At 36.8% G+C, this 17,430-nt stretch overlaps 1 protein-coding gene across 2 annotated transcripts in view; it reads right to left on the bottom strand.

The window, feature by feature from the left end:
• TDRD9 (tudor domain containing 9) overlaps positions 1-17,430 on the bottom strand; it is a 72,217-nt gene that overhangs the window by 25,552 nt on the left and 29,235 nt on the right. For both annotated transcript variants that reach the window (XM_032691565.1, XM_032691567.1), the window contains exons 5-15: positions 17,190-17,312; positions 15,080-15,160; positions 12,096-12,260; positions 6,171-6,268; positions 4,553-4,611; positions 3,737-3,788; positions 3,513-3,597; positions 2,733-2,790; positions 2,134-2,238; positions 848-945; positions 339-470 (exon numbers count right to left, since the gene is read on the bottom strand). In XM_032691565.1, the coding sequence (XP_032547456.1) occupies positions 339-470; positions 848-945; positions 2,134-2,238; positions 2,733-2,790; positions 3,513-3,597; positions 3,737-3,788; positions 4,553-4,611; positions 6,171-6,268; positions 12,096-12,260; positions 15,080-15,160; positions 17,190-17,312 (1,056 nt within the window). The remainder of the gene's footprint in view (positions 1-338; positions 471-847; positions 946-2,133; positions 2,239-2,732; positions 2,791-3,512; positions 3,598-3,736; positions 3,789-4,552; positions 4,612-6,170; positions 6,269-12,095; positions 12,261-15,079; positions 15,161-17,189; positions 17,313-17,430) is intronic.

Raw genomic sequence — 17,430 nt, 5'->3', positions numbered from 1 at the left:
ATTTATTACTTATGCATTTAAACAATAGTGTTTACAGAGTTCAAGGTATCTTTTTTTTCCATTTTTCTATTTTTTCTCACTATAGATGCTAGTTCACAAGTACCATTACTCCCTGATGAAATTACAATCCTGTTTCAATGAAGTAAATTACAGAAATTATGCTCAAGAGGATGGGAACCAAACAACAGTCCAATGTGTGAAAAGATTCTCTAGACACAGTTATTTGGGACCTTAATTGAGGTCCCAATTAAGGCTACTACTACCTTAAATACCAAGAAAAATGCTTCTACAGTACATTTCTATTACCTTGATTTTAACAACACTAAAAGGAAGCCTACCTCTTTCAGCTGAACTATGGTACGTTCGATGTCATCTACACGGGGTGGAGAAAGAGCTGTTGCCAGTAAGGCTTTTGGTTCCCCCATATCAAGCTTTTTTAATTTTAAGACTGTACCTCCCAACGGGCAGCGCTGAAAGGAAGACAACATTATTTTTACTTTCTCCCCATGGGAACTGTGACAAAGTGTTTTATATGAGAAATAGGTTAAAATTTACAATTTGCAAAACCTGAAATTAATTTTGTGTAACTAAGGTTATTTTTGTTTTGAGCAGATTGTTTATTTCTAATCCACATTGATTTTATTGGTATAATGCATCTCTTTCTATAAGAAAACTATGTGGAATAGTCTTTGTCTGTTAGTTTTCTACTCATTGCTTCAGCCATTAGTAACCTATCCAATTGTACACTGTCTTCAGGAAAAGTAAAGCAAAACCTTTTCTTCTCTGCTATGATTGCATGCATTAAAAAACCCCTTAATATTCCTAACCCTAAACCCAAAGGTCTTACCAGTATCTCAGGTTCTGACTTCTCAGGAATGAAGTTTGTCCAGAAAGCTTTGCGCACCAGCCTGTAACAATACCCTCTGGAAACTCGTCCAGCGCGACCTTCACAGAACAAAAAACCCCCAAATCACCAATTTGTAAAGTGCCCAAACCCATCCATCCACAAACCCTCTGGGCAGCTGAGCAGCAAACGACAGCTGATGCTGCAGGCTGAGCAGTGTTCTGCTCCCTTGCAGCAGTCAGGCCCAGTGGTCAGATAAGGGTAGGATGAAAACATTCTTCCTTCAAAGTAGCAGTAACTAACAAAAGAGTTATGTAAGTATTTCACTCAAATACCTCCTTCATATAACTGCCCTCAAATCAACATCCATTTTTCTCAGTTGAACAGGCATTTCCTCTTTGACTCTATTGCTAGCAAAAAAAAATCTTCTATATAAACAACTTTTAAGATACAATGACAACCAGCAAGACATCTTTATGATCTACTATTTACAGAAAACACAATGATTCAGAAGTCTATCTTCACAAATCCAAACACCATCTACTTTAAGACACTAAATGATCTCCCTGTCTTCAACTCAAACCTTGAGCCTTCTGTCATCATTTTCCCCCCCCCAGTCCAGTTGAGGAGAGGGGAGTGGTAAAGCAGCTTTCGTGGGCAACTGGCACCCAGCTGTGAAGTCCTCATAATATTTAAGAAAGGTGATATTTTTACATCTAAAGATGTCACTGTTATTAATTTATTTAGTACCATTTTTGACTGAAACTAAAAGATGTTGATATTAAAGAGTATTGTCTTACTAGAATAGTCAATATAAAAATCTTATTTAGCCTTATGCTATGAATACTGGTCTAAACTAGAGACTTGGTTGTGGATATTTCAACTGATTTAATGGTGACACATAGACATGAAAGTTTCTTTTACTGTTGGAACTCAAAAGCACTTAATAAATACCTAGCAGTACCTATCTCCTCTTTTTAAAAATGGTCTATAATAAAAAAATTACTATTAAATAACAAAAAATCCATGGTCCATTTATGATCCATAAAATTTAATATTTTTTTAATAAAATACAAAACATTCCTCTGGAAAAAAATACTCGAGCAAAATAAAACATTCATGCATAGTTGTTTAATCACATTTTTATATCCTGACATGGTAAAGAATTCTCAACTATTAGTGGCAAAAATAGTCTGTTCTTTTTACTGTTAATAAAATGAAAAGCAACATAGAATTCTCCATGAAGGTGAGTTTCTAAAATTCCTTTGCATTACCTATTGTCATCTTACCTTTTCTTTGATTACAGTTTGTTTTAGATGCCCAGCAAAGTCTCAAACTTTGGTAATTAGTTTCCTTATCACAAACCAAAGCTTTAGTTAAGCAGAAATCTATCACTGCAATAAAGAGAACACCAGATTTATAAAATAACAGGCCCAGGATACTCTGAATGCTAACAGAACTGGGAAGAGATTTTAACGTATATATAACAAAGAATTAGTGTAGATGACAATCATTAAAAGGCAACCATTTCTGCATTTTGAAATTCTGTATCAGAACTGGTTAAACTGATGCATTTATTTCAAAAGGTAGTCAGAATGTGATTTAAAAGCTTAACTTTTTGACATGAGGTCTGATTCTGCTTGTTACTGCATTTAAAATTACCCCCCCAGCGAAGATTAAAACCAACCCCACACTCAGTAGTTCTATTTGTTCGTATATTCAGATTTCTCTGTTCTCCACTGTGAAAGCAAGAATTCAACAACTGTCAAAATTCCCCTCCAACAGCAACACTCTGTAAAATGACATGTTGTGGAGACTTAACCTAGCACAAGTAAGGAACATATTACAAATACAGTGTATACGGAATTACAAGATTTAGATGACTTACCATACTTCACATCAGGAACTGTGATAGAGCTCTCAGCTATGTTGGTAGTTAGAATAATCTGAGTTTTGAAGCAAAAAATGAGCAATGAATGCATAAAGAAAAATACTGATGTTAATGTTTCTACATGAAAAACCCAATTTGGTATGAAGAAATATAAATATAGTGGCAACACAGCATTTCTACTCTGTATACTTAAAAAAGCAATATGACACAAGGCAATACAAGAAAACTTTATTTTCTTGTTCCAAACTCAGAAAAATGTAATAAAGTGGTATAGCATAGGACAATATAGAGGAAGAATGGAAATATTTCCTTATGCCTTTGCCATAACGAAACCTCATACTATCAGCAGCAATATTTTATTAGCGATAGCAGGTGAAGAAGACCAAGACAACAGCCAAAATGTGGGGACAAGGCAGGTAAGAGTCCCCCAAACTGGAGGAATACTTCTCTATTCAGTGCCACCAGCAGCATACTACTGTCATGCAGGTGCAAAAATCAACATGCACAAACTACTCTGAAGGATAAAATGAGCATCACACAACAGTCTAAGGATAACTTTCCATTACTGCACTTCTCTTGAGGTCCAAACACCAGTTAAAACAACAGCTTGGTAAGAAAGGCAATCAGTTCACACACTGAAGAACGAAACTGCTTTGTCCTCACAAAATTATCTGAGTTAGAACAGCTAATATTACTTATATACATTATTATTTGCTATTACTACTCTAGCAAAAGGTTTCACATGCTTTAGAAAAGTAATGATTCAACAATATTTACTTTTCTGTAGCCAGGAACTGTAGCCAAAAATACTTCATTTTGTTCCTCTAATGTCACACATGAGTGAAGTGGGTACACTTGCCACCTAAAGAAAACATATTAGTGCAAGAATATAAAAGTTGATTACACTTCTGTGCTAAATCCTATTACGTACTTAGAACTCATGTAGCTGAAAAACTCATGTTCAAGCTTAACTGAACTGAAACAAATGTGGTCTAACTTACCTTTTAAACTTATCTGAGAGGCATGAGTGCATGTATCTTATTTCAGCCAAACCTAGGGAAAAAGTAACCAGGAGTCTGTATTCATTTTACTCATCACTAAGAATTCTAAAACATCTATTTCATTCTTTTTTGACTTTCATGCTTACCTTCCTTTACTATATAATAAAATGGCAGAAGAGTTAAACAGCAAATGTAATAATGAATCACTGAAACATAGTGAGTCAATTTTTTCAAGAGCCATTCTGCATTAATTTTACACTTATTAAAGTGAAATTGCAACAGCAGATATAAAGGTCATCTGACAACATCCCATTATTAGCCCTCATACCAGTTTCTTACAATTGACAGTGCTCTCCACATGCTGAATGTCTGGTTTAGGCTATAACTGGGTACTTCATTCAAAAAAAATTCTTTCAAAGAGCAGGGTCAAAGAAAAAAAAACCTATTTCTGCCTTAGCCATCTTGTCTTTGGAAGCTGCAGTGCCCATTCTCTGGGTCATGGATTTCACTGCCAGGGGAAAATCCTATCACTAAGGGATTTTTGCTACGTTCTTGAATACCTGCATAAACATTTCTGAGAAACTGGTTTACTTCTTATTGAAACTTCAATTTCAAAAGCCCCATTTTCAAAATCTGCACAACACAGAGTTTCCCTGGTCGGATACTAAAAATGAAATTATTCTGTAACTGCAGTACAGGATTGCTGCAATTTTCAGCAAAGGCCAAATGCAGTTTAAGCAACTGGACGTGAAATCTTTATGCATTCTTTATACGACTGGCACCTGACTGCAGGTGACGTATTAGACGTATACTCACCTGGCAAAAACACCAGCACGCTGCCACGTTCCAATGCATCCCTCAAGCTGTTTTCCTCCCTAACAAGAATATGAAGTTTCATTAGTTTTACAACCTCAGTCTACCTTCATTAGCCCAAGTTATTTTATTCTGAAAGAACGAGCAGAACTGCACTCTTCTTGTACCATGCATTATTTAAACTTCTGAAGAAATGAAATTCAAACCATTACTTGTAACTGCGTTTTCAGAAAAGCACAGTATATACATTGCAACTAGAGCATTAGGTTTAACTTCTTCCTCAAAATAGAGGTTTTGTCAAAATAGAAACATTCTTATTCAGCAATGAAATTAATCAGAATTAGGTTACCAAAGATCTTAAACTCAGAACACAGTATACTACTGCATAATGATATGCAAACTCATTCAGTAATTCTTTAAGTATCTGTAATGCCCTTGTATTCTAAAAATACCACTGGAACCTTGAACAAAAGCCAAACAAGTATAAATCTCAACCATTATTATCAAGAACTACAGGTCATGACAGACGTGGAGGGAGACATCTTCAACTGATCTGTTGTGAGTCAAAATCACCTTAAGAGAATTTAGAACTCACATTGTTCTGCTGTATTCATTCCTGGTGTAAAATTTTTTCAGGTATTTTTCAGTCTCTAATTTAAAACTATATAATAAACAGAAAGCATAGTTTTTACTGGAAGGTACATAACAACGTGCATATTAGCCCTTCTAGTATTCGAAAGCTGAAATGCTAATTCCTTCATGTTTCCTTATTAGAGGTAGCTTATCAGTAAAAGGTAGCATAATTTAGCTATTATAAACTACAGCAGGACAGCTTAATTAATTAAATCAAAAGAAATAACCAAGAAAGAAGCTTAGAAGTCACTATACATTGTAAAAATGTCAGAACCAAGTTTTTTTATTTATGTACCTCCATGAACAGTTGTACTTCGGTGGTTCACCTAAAAACTGCTCAAATGAGCTTAATTAACATTTTCTTAAAATGTCAAAGTTTACATAATACTAAGTTTGAAAGGAAAAAAATTAAGTTTACAAAACAAAATTACTTCTCCAACACTCTTTTATAGATTATTAGAATATATGGAAACAAAAAACATTCCTAAACTTAATACACAACGTTAGATCAAAGCTGTAGGAGCAACTTCATTACATTTTCAGATACTAGACATCAATTTACAAAACACAGAGAGCAACACAAATCAGTATTTACTTATTTCAAATTGCATTAAGGCCTTAAACAGCCAGTGAAAATTAATGCCTAGTTTTAAATTTTTTTTTCCATGGATTATTATATGTTTTAATTTATAATACAAAAGACTAGCTCTAGTTTTATTCTTCATATAAACAATATTTGGCTCTGGTCTACAGCAAAGAATATAGTTTCCATAGAACATGGCTGTCTTGAATGATCACTTACACTCCAGGGCATGAAGTGTATTTCAAGAACAAGGGTAGAAATCAAACAAATATATTAAATAAAAGCAGAGATATATGTAAAATTAAGTTACCACTAACAACTATAATACGTGGGCTGCTGCTGCTGCTTAATTAGTGTCTCATTTCCCCAAGAACCTCCGATTCCAGATCCTGAACTGTGTCTTACCTCTTCATCTCAAACTCATCAAATGACTCAATCAGAGACACTGCTACATCATACATATTCTTTTTTATCACTGGTTCCTCAATGCTTTGAGAACAAAGCTGTTTGGAGAAGAAGGTACTGAGGTTAGCACAGTATAACAGGCAGAAAGACTGTAGCTCACATATGTATTTCAATTTGTCAAGTGCTTTTCAATTAAAACTGACCCAGCACAGAAGCCTGTACAAAGAAGTAACTTCATCTGATGCGCTCGTTATCTTCTAAACAGGCATTTTTCTTCAGGCATGTAACTATTTTTATGCTAAAGGAGCACTTCTGGTATTTACATACTTAAGATAAGCACCAGGCCACACTTCATTAGTCTGCAGGACATACTCCTTTATGCAGGAGCATTATGCACATTACAGTGATCACAACCCATGGAAACAGGATGACAAGGAGAGGAATTTGTGTAAGGAAGGTACAATGCTTTTCACAGCTACTATACTGGAGGTCTCTACCTGAGTGCATAAAAATCACGTACCTTACTAATTTAAACTGGTTTTGCATTTAATGGATCTTGTGTTTTAGGTCATACCCTGTCAAAAGATTACTGTTCTGTTGTACATAACAGAACCATGATGATTCTGCCTACGCTATTTTCTAGCATTCTGAGACATACTCAAGGCTGTAACATTTAAGAACACAAACAATCAAGTCTTCAGAGCAAACACAGTAACTTAGTAACTTTCCAGTTCTAAAATCAAAGGTCTAATGAACTAGATATGCTTGGGAAAAGGTCTATAATGTTACACATTTTTCTGTTGTAGAGAAAGCAGGTTTTGATTGTTGCTCACCTTTCATTCTGAGGGTTTCTCCTCATTCTAGTGAAAACTCATTACTGGACCAAGAGTTTCAGAGCTAAAAATCACAGAGAACTGAACTATCTAAACTATTACCTGGACTTCAGCAAGACCTTTGACACAGTCTCCCACAGCATTCTCCTGAAAAAGCTGGCAGCCCACGGCTTGGACAGGGACTGTGCTGGGTTAGGAACTGGCTGGAGGGCCGGGCCCAGAGAGTGATGGTGAACAGGGCTGCATCCACTTGGCAGCCGGTCACTAGTGGTGTCCCCCAGGGATCAGTGTTGGGCTCAGTTCTGTTTAATATCTTTACTGATGATTTAGATGAGGGGATTGAGTCCATCATCAGCAAATTTGCAGATGACACTAAGCTGGGGGGGAGTGTCAATCAGCTGGAAGGCAGGACGGCTCTTCAAAGGGACCTGGAAAGACTGGAGAGTTGGGCTGATTCCAACGGGATGAGGTTCAACAAGGCCAAGTGCCGGATCCTCCACTTTGGCCACAACAACCCCCTGCAGCGCTACTGGCTGGAGACAGAGTGGCTGGAGAGCAGCCAGGCAGAGAGGGACCTGGGAGTTTGGATTGACAGGAAGCTGAACGTGAGCCAGAGTGTGCCCAGGTGGCCAAGAAGGTCAATGGCATCCTGGCCTGTATCAGGAACAGTGTGGCCAGCAGGATCAGGGAAGTGATTCCTCCTCTGTACTCAGTGCTGGTGAGGCCACACCCTGAGTACTGTATCCAGTTCTGGGCCCTTCAGTTCAGGAAGGACATTGAGGTGCTGGAGCAGGTCCAGAGAAGAGCAACAAGGCTGGTGAAGGGAATGGAGCACAAGTCCTATGAGGAGAGACTGAGGTAGCTAAGGTTCAGCCTGGAGGAGGCTCAGGGGAGACCTCATCACTCTCTACAACTCCCTGACAGGAGGTTGTAGCCAGGTGGGGGTTGGTCTCTTTTCCCAGGCAGCTATCAGCAAGACAAGAGGGCATGGTCTTAAGCTGCGCCAGGGGAGGTTTACGTTAGATATTAGGAAGAAATTCTTTACAGAAAGGGTAATCAGCCATTGAATGGGCTGCCCAGGGAAGTGGTGGATTTCCTGTCCCTGGAGGTTTTTAAGATGAGACTGTATGTGGCACTTAGTGCTATGGTCTGGTAACCATGGTGGTGTTGGATCAAGGGTTGGACTTGATGATCTCGGAGGTCCCTTCCGACCTAGTTGATTCTATGATTCTATTACGGTGAAATTAGTTATTTTTCTACCAGTTTTCTTTCTGAAGGAGTTCATGACAGAATCACAAAAGCACTACTACTAGCACCAATCTGGCAACACTGATTTACATCAGCTTTTGCTACTGCAACCTCTGTCCTCAGCTTTCAACCCCTTACATCATGTAATCCTGAGTCACCTTGGTGTCTTTAGAAAGACTCCTTTCTGAAAACTCTGAGAAAATTATTCTACTTGCTTCTGGCAGAGGATGGGTTGGGGGATCAAAAAGGGCCATCTATAAGAAATGGATAATATTCTTTCCACTTCTCTGATCCCCCTCGAAATCCATCAGCTGGGCAGACTTTTCAGGTGGACAACTCTATCAGTCCCAGAGCTTCTGATCTGCATTCTACACTGGCTTCCAGCGTAGCTTGATTAGTCCATCAGAAACCAGAAAACATTACTTATCAAAAATACTTGAATACTTTTTTTTTAATGCTCCAATATATGTGAAAAATCTAAGTGATTTATCTCTTCTGGGCTGCTCAAACGTAAGATTTTTGAGTTCATATTATCCCTGCTTAAATAACCGTCAAATTTGTCTTTGCAATTTTGTTCAAGAGTACTAAAGGTACAATCAGTAACATGACAAAGCTTCTACATCTCTCCTAATAAAAGGTAACAATGTGACAAACAGCAAATCCAAAAGCCCCGTCAGACCTGACTAAAATAATCTAACATAGTCAAAATAGCTTTTGACAGCAGTTCACTACCGTCTCAGGACTCTGACCCCAGTTCCAGTGATATGAAGTTTTTACCTTTGTAAGCCAAAAATGGCTTTGTATTTTTACACTTTGCTTCATTTTTTTTAAGTCTGCTCACTGAGTTAACTATACAATTAATTTCCATTTCCTATCTCCAATACTATCCATTACAATAGGAAAGCACTCAAACAACTAGCTTTAGAATTGCCCATAGACAGAACCTTGATGCATTTTTCATGAAGCCTGTGTTTCAATGATTCCTTGGGGCTTAGGGGTTGCTGATATGACAGAATCACGATCCTGTTAAACATCCAAAACAACATGTTTACAAAGCCCATTATGCCAGAAGAAACTACTTTTTAGAAGCCTATGCTCACAAATTAAACAGCAGCACCTATAAATGACCCCGTATCTGGGCAAGGATAAGCCAATGTTACACTAAAGAGTGTTTCTCACTTCTTTCCCTCTTACTCTTTTCTACAAATGAAGCAATTCAAGTGGAAAGTTTTATCTTTGATTCAGCTAGATATCTGTACAGCCACAGCAAAGGGTTTACTGCAAACAGGCATAAAGAAGAAAAAATAATGATGTTGTTTTTATTTATCTTCCAAATCACAACTGATATCAATGAATTCACTAAATAACCAAGTCAGAACTACGCAAAGAAAATTTTTTTTCAAGCATTGTTTTAAAACATTAGCACACACAGAAATAAATTATGTATTAAAGCCAAGAGCTCTGCAGGATTCATAAAAGATTCTATATTTATACAGTAACATCCAATTATTTTAAGATTTTTTGAGAATGGACAAAGGTTCATAGCTCACAGCACAGAGACAGTTACGAAGGACTAAACTGATTTCAACCAAGGTGCTTTAAGGAATGAGTTAAGATTTATGTAATCTGGTTTTATAGTTATTAATTTTAAAATCAAAAGGAAACTTGGAAAAATCCTGTTTATCTAAAGAGCAATGACTGCATTTACTTTTAACTGCTGTATTCTTCTATGTGAATTTTACAGGTTTTTAAAAGCGAAAATAAAACATCAAGAACTAAAGCCTGAAGCCTGTACCTCAGGCAGTTATCCCAACTCATTGTGATTTTAGCATGATGAAAGATGTGTCCCTGCTTCCATATGGCAGCATTAGCTCATTAACTGTCTTAACACACACGTTCCACTTTCATTTTGTTAAGATGTTACACAAATCTTAGACCTCCCACGTTTTTAAGTATTTTTTAATTATAACTAGTATTCACAGAAAGTCTTCACACACTGTAAGAAACAGGATAGAGACCAAGTATCAGTGCTTTACAATTCAATTTCTGCATACATACCAAAAAGAAAAAAAATCAAAAGCACTTATGTGCTTTTATTGTGCTCTAAGGCACAAGTAACTTCTTGGACAAACGTACTCTCTTTGTCCTGCTGAAAAACAGAATGGCTATAGACAGGACAACACAAGACAAAGAATCAGATGAAAACTTTTAAAAAAAAAAAAACACAGAGAAAATGAAAAGTAAAAAAAGGTCTAAGCACTGAAAGCAGTTCCTTCTGTTCGTGATCTCTGAGGTGAAAGGTGTGGAAGCTGACATTCAGCTCAAAGGGCAGCGATGACAAATCCAACTTGACTGAAGTAAACTCCTTACTGAATTTCTTGGTTATCTTTTTGCTGTAATTATCAGAAATCTTTCACAAAACCCCCATGTATTACATAATCTTCTCCACATTATCTATCTGAGCTGCCATACTAATGTATAAATACTGATGGGCCAACTGCTATAAGAATTGAGTTTTGTTTTTTTTTTTGGTTGCATTAAAACTTCAACAGTTGACAGCCTTTTATTTTAGCTTGCCTGTTCTGAGACATAACCAATGCCTGTTTTGTATACAGCATAAGTAATTATCTTTTGGGTTTCTCAAACTACCTGCTTTATTTCACTATTTTATTTTCTGCAGAATTGAGGGATGAAAGCTAAATAGTAACAGTGTTCACACATGCTTCTTTTCAAGTGCATCCCTCATCTTCTTCATTGTAATAACAGCGTTCTGAATTATCAAAACTGACCAATAATTACTCCCATGTCCCAGTTGGTTTTGGAGTGTGTGTCACAATTAAAGCCTGAGTGCATTTGTTGTACTTTGCTTTAACCTGTTTATTTTGCCTTGAACCATAATACTGGAAGAGTTCACTTGAGTGAATTCCTACCCAGCTGCTTTTCAAATGTAAAACAACCTCCCTTATTATAAAACCACAGAAAACAAATTAATTTGTATTTACATTAATTCCTTCATTATCTGATGTCTACACAGATACTTGCTATAAAATAGCACATCAGGAGCTCTACAAACCAAATATTCAAAATACAATCTATGCAGTTTATAAGCTAAAGATTGATAAAGCAAACAAATCTTCAGCCACTACTACCCTCCTCAGGCACCAGAGCAGCAGCTCTCCAGTGCAGCTGTACTGGTTGTCAAGTGCCCACCCAGGGATCTGAGAAGTAGCTGTTATTCCAACATATTTTCATTATTCAAAACTACACATTTGCCATGGTGGCCTATGGAGCTACAACAGAAATATGTTCAAAACTGCTGCATAACATCTCTTGGTTTTATTAAGGAAAAAAAAAAATGGAAAGAAAAAAAGAATAGGAAATCCTCAGCTGAGAGAGAAGCCAACTTGGTAACATCGAAGTTCTAAGCACAAATGCTTGTTTTCTGATGACTCTCTTAATTTCCTGGCACTTTCTGCCTTTGATACATAACCCCAACATGGACCAACCCAGGAAATATTCCGATTTTCTCAGCTATATTCAAAGAGATCTGTAAAATCCTAATATGCTACTTTCTGCACAGAATTTTACATTGTTCACCTTAAATGCAAGCTACCGAACAAAATGCTTCATACTACTTAAAATTCCCAGTACTTTGCATTCCATTTCTGTTATGTGAAAGAAACTACTGTGCTGGTAAGAAGACTCCTGTTTTATCATAAAGTATTAATTCTTACCTAGAAGTGTAATGTAAAATTGGTTATTTGTAATTTTATTACACGGTTGGACTGACTATTCCAATTTCTTTCTAACTCTGTCCAAAGAAATGACATTATATTTACATTACCTTGAAATCAACAGTGTCCTTCAAATCATCAAGATAATATTCTTCAACTGCAAAAGGTTTTCCTTCCACCTTAAATACACAGACTGGATTCAGCCCATTACGAAGTGGAATTGCAAAGTAATCAGCAAATTCTTTAGAGTTGATGGAAGCAGACATCAATATTATCTGTTAAAAAAATGCATAGCAAACATAACACATTAATTTTAACACAAAATGCCCTGTTACATGAAAATCTCCCCGTATTTTTTTTATGCTAAAATGGTCTGATTCTGGTTACAACAAGTATGTTACCTAAGCACATTTAAGACAAAGTTAAATGCTTAAGAAACCCTAGCTAGCACATGAGGAAAGGTAAGCACCTGTAAGAAAATGGCTCAGGCTGGATGCCTAGGGCAGACAACATGGTAAAAGTTCAACCAAAAGCATACAGTACACTTGATAAAATGCCAAAACAAAAATGCCACAAAATACAGCTAAAGAGTATCCCCCTTATAAAGTGACAGGAAGGCAAGCTAATGAAGTGGGCATTGTACCACAGTTCTCAGCTCCAAAGCACAAGATACACAAGGTAGGTAAAGACACACAACAGAGGGCAGATTAAATCATGAAGTCATTTAACATGATCCTGAAAGGACATAATTCTGCAAATATTATATATGCAACCTGTCCCACTACAGCAAGAACTACCTCGTGCCTCATCAAACAGGCCAGGACAACAGGCTAAATGTAACCTTCCCTGAAGGCTACTGAAACAAAACCCAATCTACATTATTCTAACTGCAGTTACAGACAAGGAATATTAAACTACCTCTTCTTCTAGACAGTCTTTATAATTTGGACTCTGTAACCTGCACGGAGCCTTTCCAAACTGAAAGGAAATGACAGATTCTTAACAGAGTGCCTGAAGGACCACCTAATTGAACTAATAGTTTAATTTACTCCTAAAGCAGAAATTCAACAAGCCTATACCCCCAACACGGCAGATAAACACATCAGAACAGAAGGTAATCAAAGCAGACAGTTCTTCAAGATCAAGCAGCCCAAAACCACTTGTACAGCATGGAGATGTCTAAAGACCCACCAGATAATACCAAAAACTGTTATCAGTCACTACTAGAAACTGCACTGTTTGGTCTGATCCAGTAGAGCCCCTCTTACAGTGTCACGTTTCCTTGCAACAACTCTATCCCAGCAAGACCAACCTTAGAACAATCCAATGTCTGTTCTGTGATCTAAAAATAATAATCTGCACCAGCCATCTGCCAGAAAACTCAGCACAGTTGGTAGGTGAACCACAGCAGGTAGTTCTTGTCCTCAGTACATCAGAATTGCTCTTGCCATCTTGTTAGTTGATGCAATGTTGAATTACCTGCTACTTCTGAGCTGTGCAATGTCCAGATTAGGAAACAAACAGCTCATATGCATTTCATATCACCCCGAGTTATAAACGTCTTGTATCCCCCCTTAAACAGGTATCCTTGCACACTTTTGTTTCATGAATCCAAGGAAGCTGGGAGGAAAACCTTACATGTTCTGATTAACTTGCTATATGATCAAAATCCCTTTCCTTTATAGTTTTTCAAAAGGGGCTGAAAAGGGATGAAGTAGGAGACATTGGGGTTAGTGTATAAATTCAAACTGAATTACCCACTTTGGTCTGCTAAGAGCCAGAAACTGAGATCAAGAGTTCCCCCCTCTTCACCATTACGAAAAATAAAAAATTCAAAGGGACATCCTCCCTCTCCCTCCAAGGTAAGATTGTCTCAGGTTTATACAGTATGAAACTGTCATCTGCAGAAACAACTGCAGAGAACAAAATAAAAGGGATAAAATTTTCCAGTGACAATTTTGAGAGATTTAAATGCAATTATAGAGGAAAAGGAAAAAAATATTTCAGGAACCTATAAAAGAAAAATGTTTTCTAAGAGAAAACGATGACAGGGCCTGTAGGGTTTCTTGCCATTGACACCAACCAGGTAATTAGCATCAAGGGAAAACTTTTCACAAACTCAATGAGATTAAATTATTGGTCTTCTCAATAGGCAGAGCCAAGTGCTAAAAAAGGCTGAATACTTTCATATTACTGTCTCTGAATTTAAAGACAAGAGAGTTTTCTTATCAGCATGAAAAGGGATTAAAAAGTGAAAGATGTGAAGAGCACTGTCATGCCCTATGCCAACTGGAAGGCCACTTTCAGTGACAGCATGTTTGGAACATCTAAAGACCAAGTTATCCGAGTTCGAATCAATGGGATGGACTGCACTTAAGAACATGAATTCCCTTCCAATGGTAAGAAAAACAGCCAACCCAGAACTACAGTTATGTCTATTTTGAACAGAAAAAGTCACATTAATTAAACAATTAACTGAAGACACATAGAGTCTCACAAAATAGCTGCAGTCCCAAATAGCTGCACATAAAGACACTGAGTTAGCCTAACTCCATCACCCGTATTTAATTAAAGAGTTCATTACTGAGACACAAATGCTAAACATGTCACGCTATATGTCTGTAAAATCTGCTTTAGTACAAAGCACAACTGCCTAACATGCAGAGAAAAATCTCAGACACATTTTACTACCACTTCTGCCCAGAAATTACAATACATGAGCATTTCTTGTCTTCTGCTATTTTTCCCACTGTAACAAAAAAACCGTCAGTATTTCCAGGAGTTAATGCTACCATATTTAACCAAGGATAAGCACTGCCCTCAATACTCAATAAGTAATTCTAGTCAAATATCCATCTTGCATTTTTTTAGCCTTAAGCAGGCTTTAGAAAGTAATGCATTTTAACATGAGGAGGAAAAAAAAGTCTTTCAGAATACATTATAGTAGCCAGGAAAAGAGTGCCCTTTAGCTTGCTTACTTATGAAGTGCAGCAAACTAAATAATATTTCAGTGCAAAATAACAACATAACAATTTTTTGCAAATTCTTTAAAACGTGCAAAAATATTCTTCAGCAGAATTGAGTCTGAACCCACCTTTACAGACCGTGAATTTGTATATAACAGTTTACGGGTCATCAAGAGCAAGAAATCCATTTCTTCTGTACGCTCATGCACCTGGAAGATATTATGCACAATTTAATTTTAATTAATTCATGGTCTTCTTTTTGAAAATCTCTTATTTTCCTACTCAATTTATGCTTTGTTTTTGTAACTTGGAACAATAATACATTTTCATAGAAGAAAACACTTTTTGAGAGTATGCATGTTAATCACTTTAAAATCCCAACAAGGCTGTTCAGATGGCTATAGCACCCTTTGTGAAAATCGTTTGTCACTATTAAGTCATGAAAATCATAGAATGGTGACTAGAAAACCAATCATCAGCTCCAGCCACTGGTTCTGTTAGAGTTGGCAATAACACCTGAAGTGGTACTGATGCTGGGTGAATCAACTGTACTGATAAAAGCACAAATGATCCAGTAAGGGACTAGGTTGGTTTGTCTGAGTAGATGTGCCCGGTTCTTAATGGCTTCTTGCTTTTGATTGCTCCTTGCAGTTCAGCAAACACTCCTCAACATTATCCATGATGATCATATCCCTTTCTTGAATTGCAGTTTAAATATATTAAGTGCAGTAGCTTTTTCTGGAGCTCAGCCTTCAACATTCAAGGTAACTGGCATATTCTAAAATAATATAAACTTATAATCAATACTGTCCCATTACAAAAACAATTTAGCTAAGGCAGTTTTCAGTCTGACAGTAAGGTCGTGCTGTAAGAAGTCGATTTTTAGCCTAGGTTTGTTTTGGTATGCTCCTAAATATCTGCAGCGCTCTAAGAGAACCAAGACTTGCAATTAGAAATGTCATGGAAAACATCTGCTTGTTAAAACAGTGACTGTTGGTTCAAGATCACAATCTCTGTAGTAGATGTGGGGAGAAAGGTGACATATAGGGAACAGGAAGCACTAGAATTTTGGCTGGGGAAATGGGACAGTATTGCATTTCCTTATTTTTGGCTTTAAAATGTTAAGGTTTGCAAGACTGATAATACATTAGAGTGCTCAAATCTCTTCCATGAAGACAAGTGGTACAATTCTTTAGGATGTGGAGTTATTTTGATTCTTTCGTCTGTTTGAATGAAGTCCTAAAGTTTCTTCATATGAAAATGTAACTGTCTGCTCAATCTCTTCTAGGTTTCCAATATGCCACTTCAAGTGCAGTCATGACAGACTTACTTGTAACTGTAACGGTCTAATGGTATACCAAGTACTGTCTCCCTGCTCCTCAAATATCCAAGAATTAAAGTTGCTCTCAGCTACAATACCATAACGGAATAAAAATGAAAACCAACACTTACAAAGCAAACAAACAAAACAAAACAAAAACAAAAAACCCCACACAAACAAACAAACAAAAAAAACCCCCCAAAAATAAAAACCAAACAAACAAAAATCAACCCCAACCAACCAAAAGAAAAAAAACCCCACCAACAAAATAACCAAAAAACCCCAAAATATCCTCCCAAAACAACCCTCTAAGTCCTCTTCTGTATCACTATATCCCAAGATGTCCTACATCTCATATGTGATTTACGTTCATGGTTTGTGAAAGCACAATTTGACATCTGACTTTCCACATGAATTAAGGATAGAAACATGTAAAAATATGCAAATTACAAAAAACCTACAAGTGTATTTTCTTTAGCTTTTTGGTGAATTGACAGCAATAACAATAAATCCACATGAATGAACTGCAAATCCAGCCAGAAGACAGAACTTTCACAGGGGTATTTTTCAGGCTATCCCTAAAGAATAAAGACTTTGTAATACCTGAGTGAAAACTAGTTGCTTCCTCCTAGTAGGCCTAGCCAGACAGGTTCTTGAATTCCACATGGTGGATTTCAATAAACATTTTAAGGCATCTGTATCAAAAGCTAAGCATGCACGAAACCCCTCCCTACACCCTTAGTTCTATACTTGTTGCTCAAAGGAATGCTGAGACAAGCCTATTTCAGCAAGTATTAGCTTAGACACCTTAAAAAAACATCTTTACAAGCAGATGTCTGCTTTTCTCTTGCATGGTAAGAGCAACAAAAGAGAAGGCTTTCTTAATATGAAATTTAAACTTATTTCCAACAACTTACTTCATCAATGAAAATATGTGTGAACTCAGTTAGGCTCTTGGCAGAAACTACTTTCTGAAGAAGAACTCCAGTTGTCATATACAGCAACCTTGTTTCCTCTGACGAAACGTTCTCTAAACTCAACTAACAACAGTAAGAAAAATACATGTTAAGATGAAAAGAGATATTTAATATATTTAGAGAAACATGCATCTCAAAGTACTCCAAAATGAAATGCATTGTAAATCCATCAAAATTATTT

This window comes from Chiroxiphia lanceolata, chromosome 6 (assembly GCF_009829145.1).
Source record: "Chiroxiphia lanceolata isolate bChiLan1 chromosome 6, bChiLan1.pri, whole genome shotgun sequence".
NCBI lineage: Eukaryota > Metazoa > Chordata > Aves > Passeriformes > Pipridae > Chiroxiphia > Chiroxiphia lanceolata.
The sequence above is the reverse complement of the archived record's forward strand: the minus strand, read 5'-3'. Positions and strand labels throughout refer to the sequence as shown.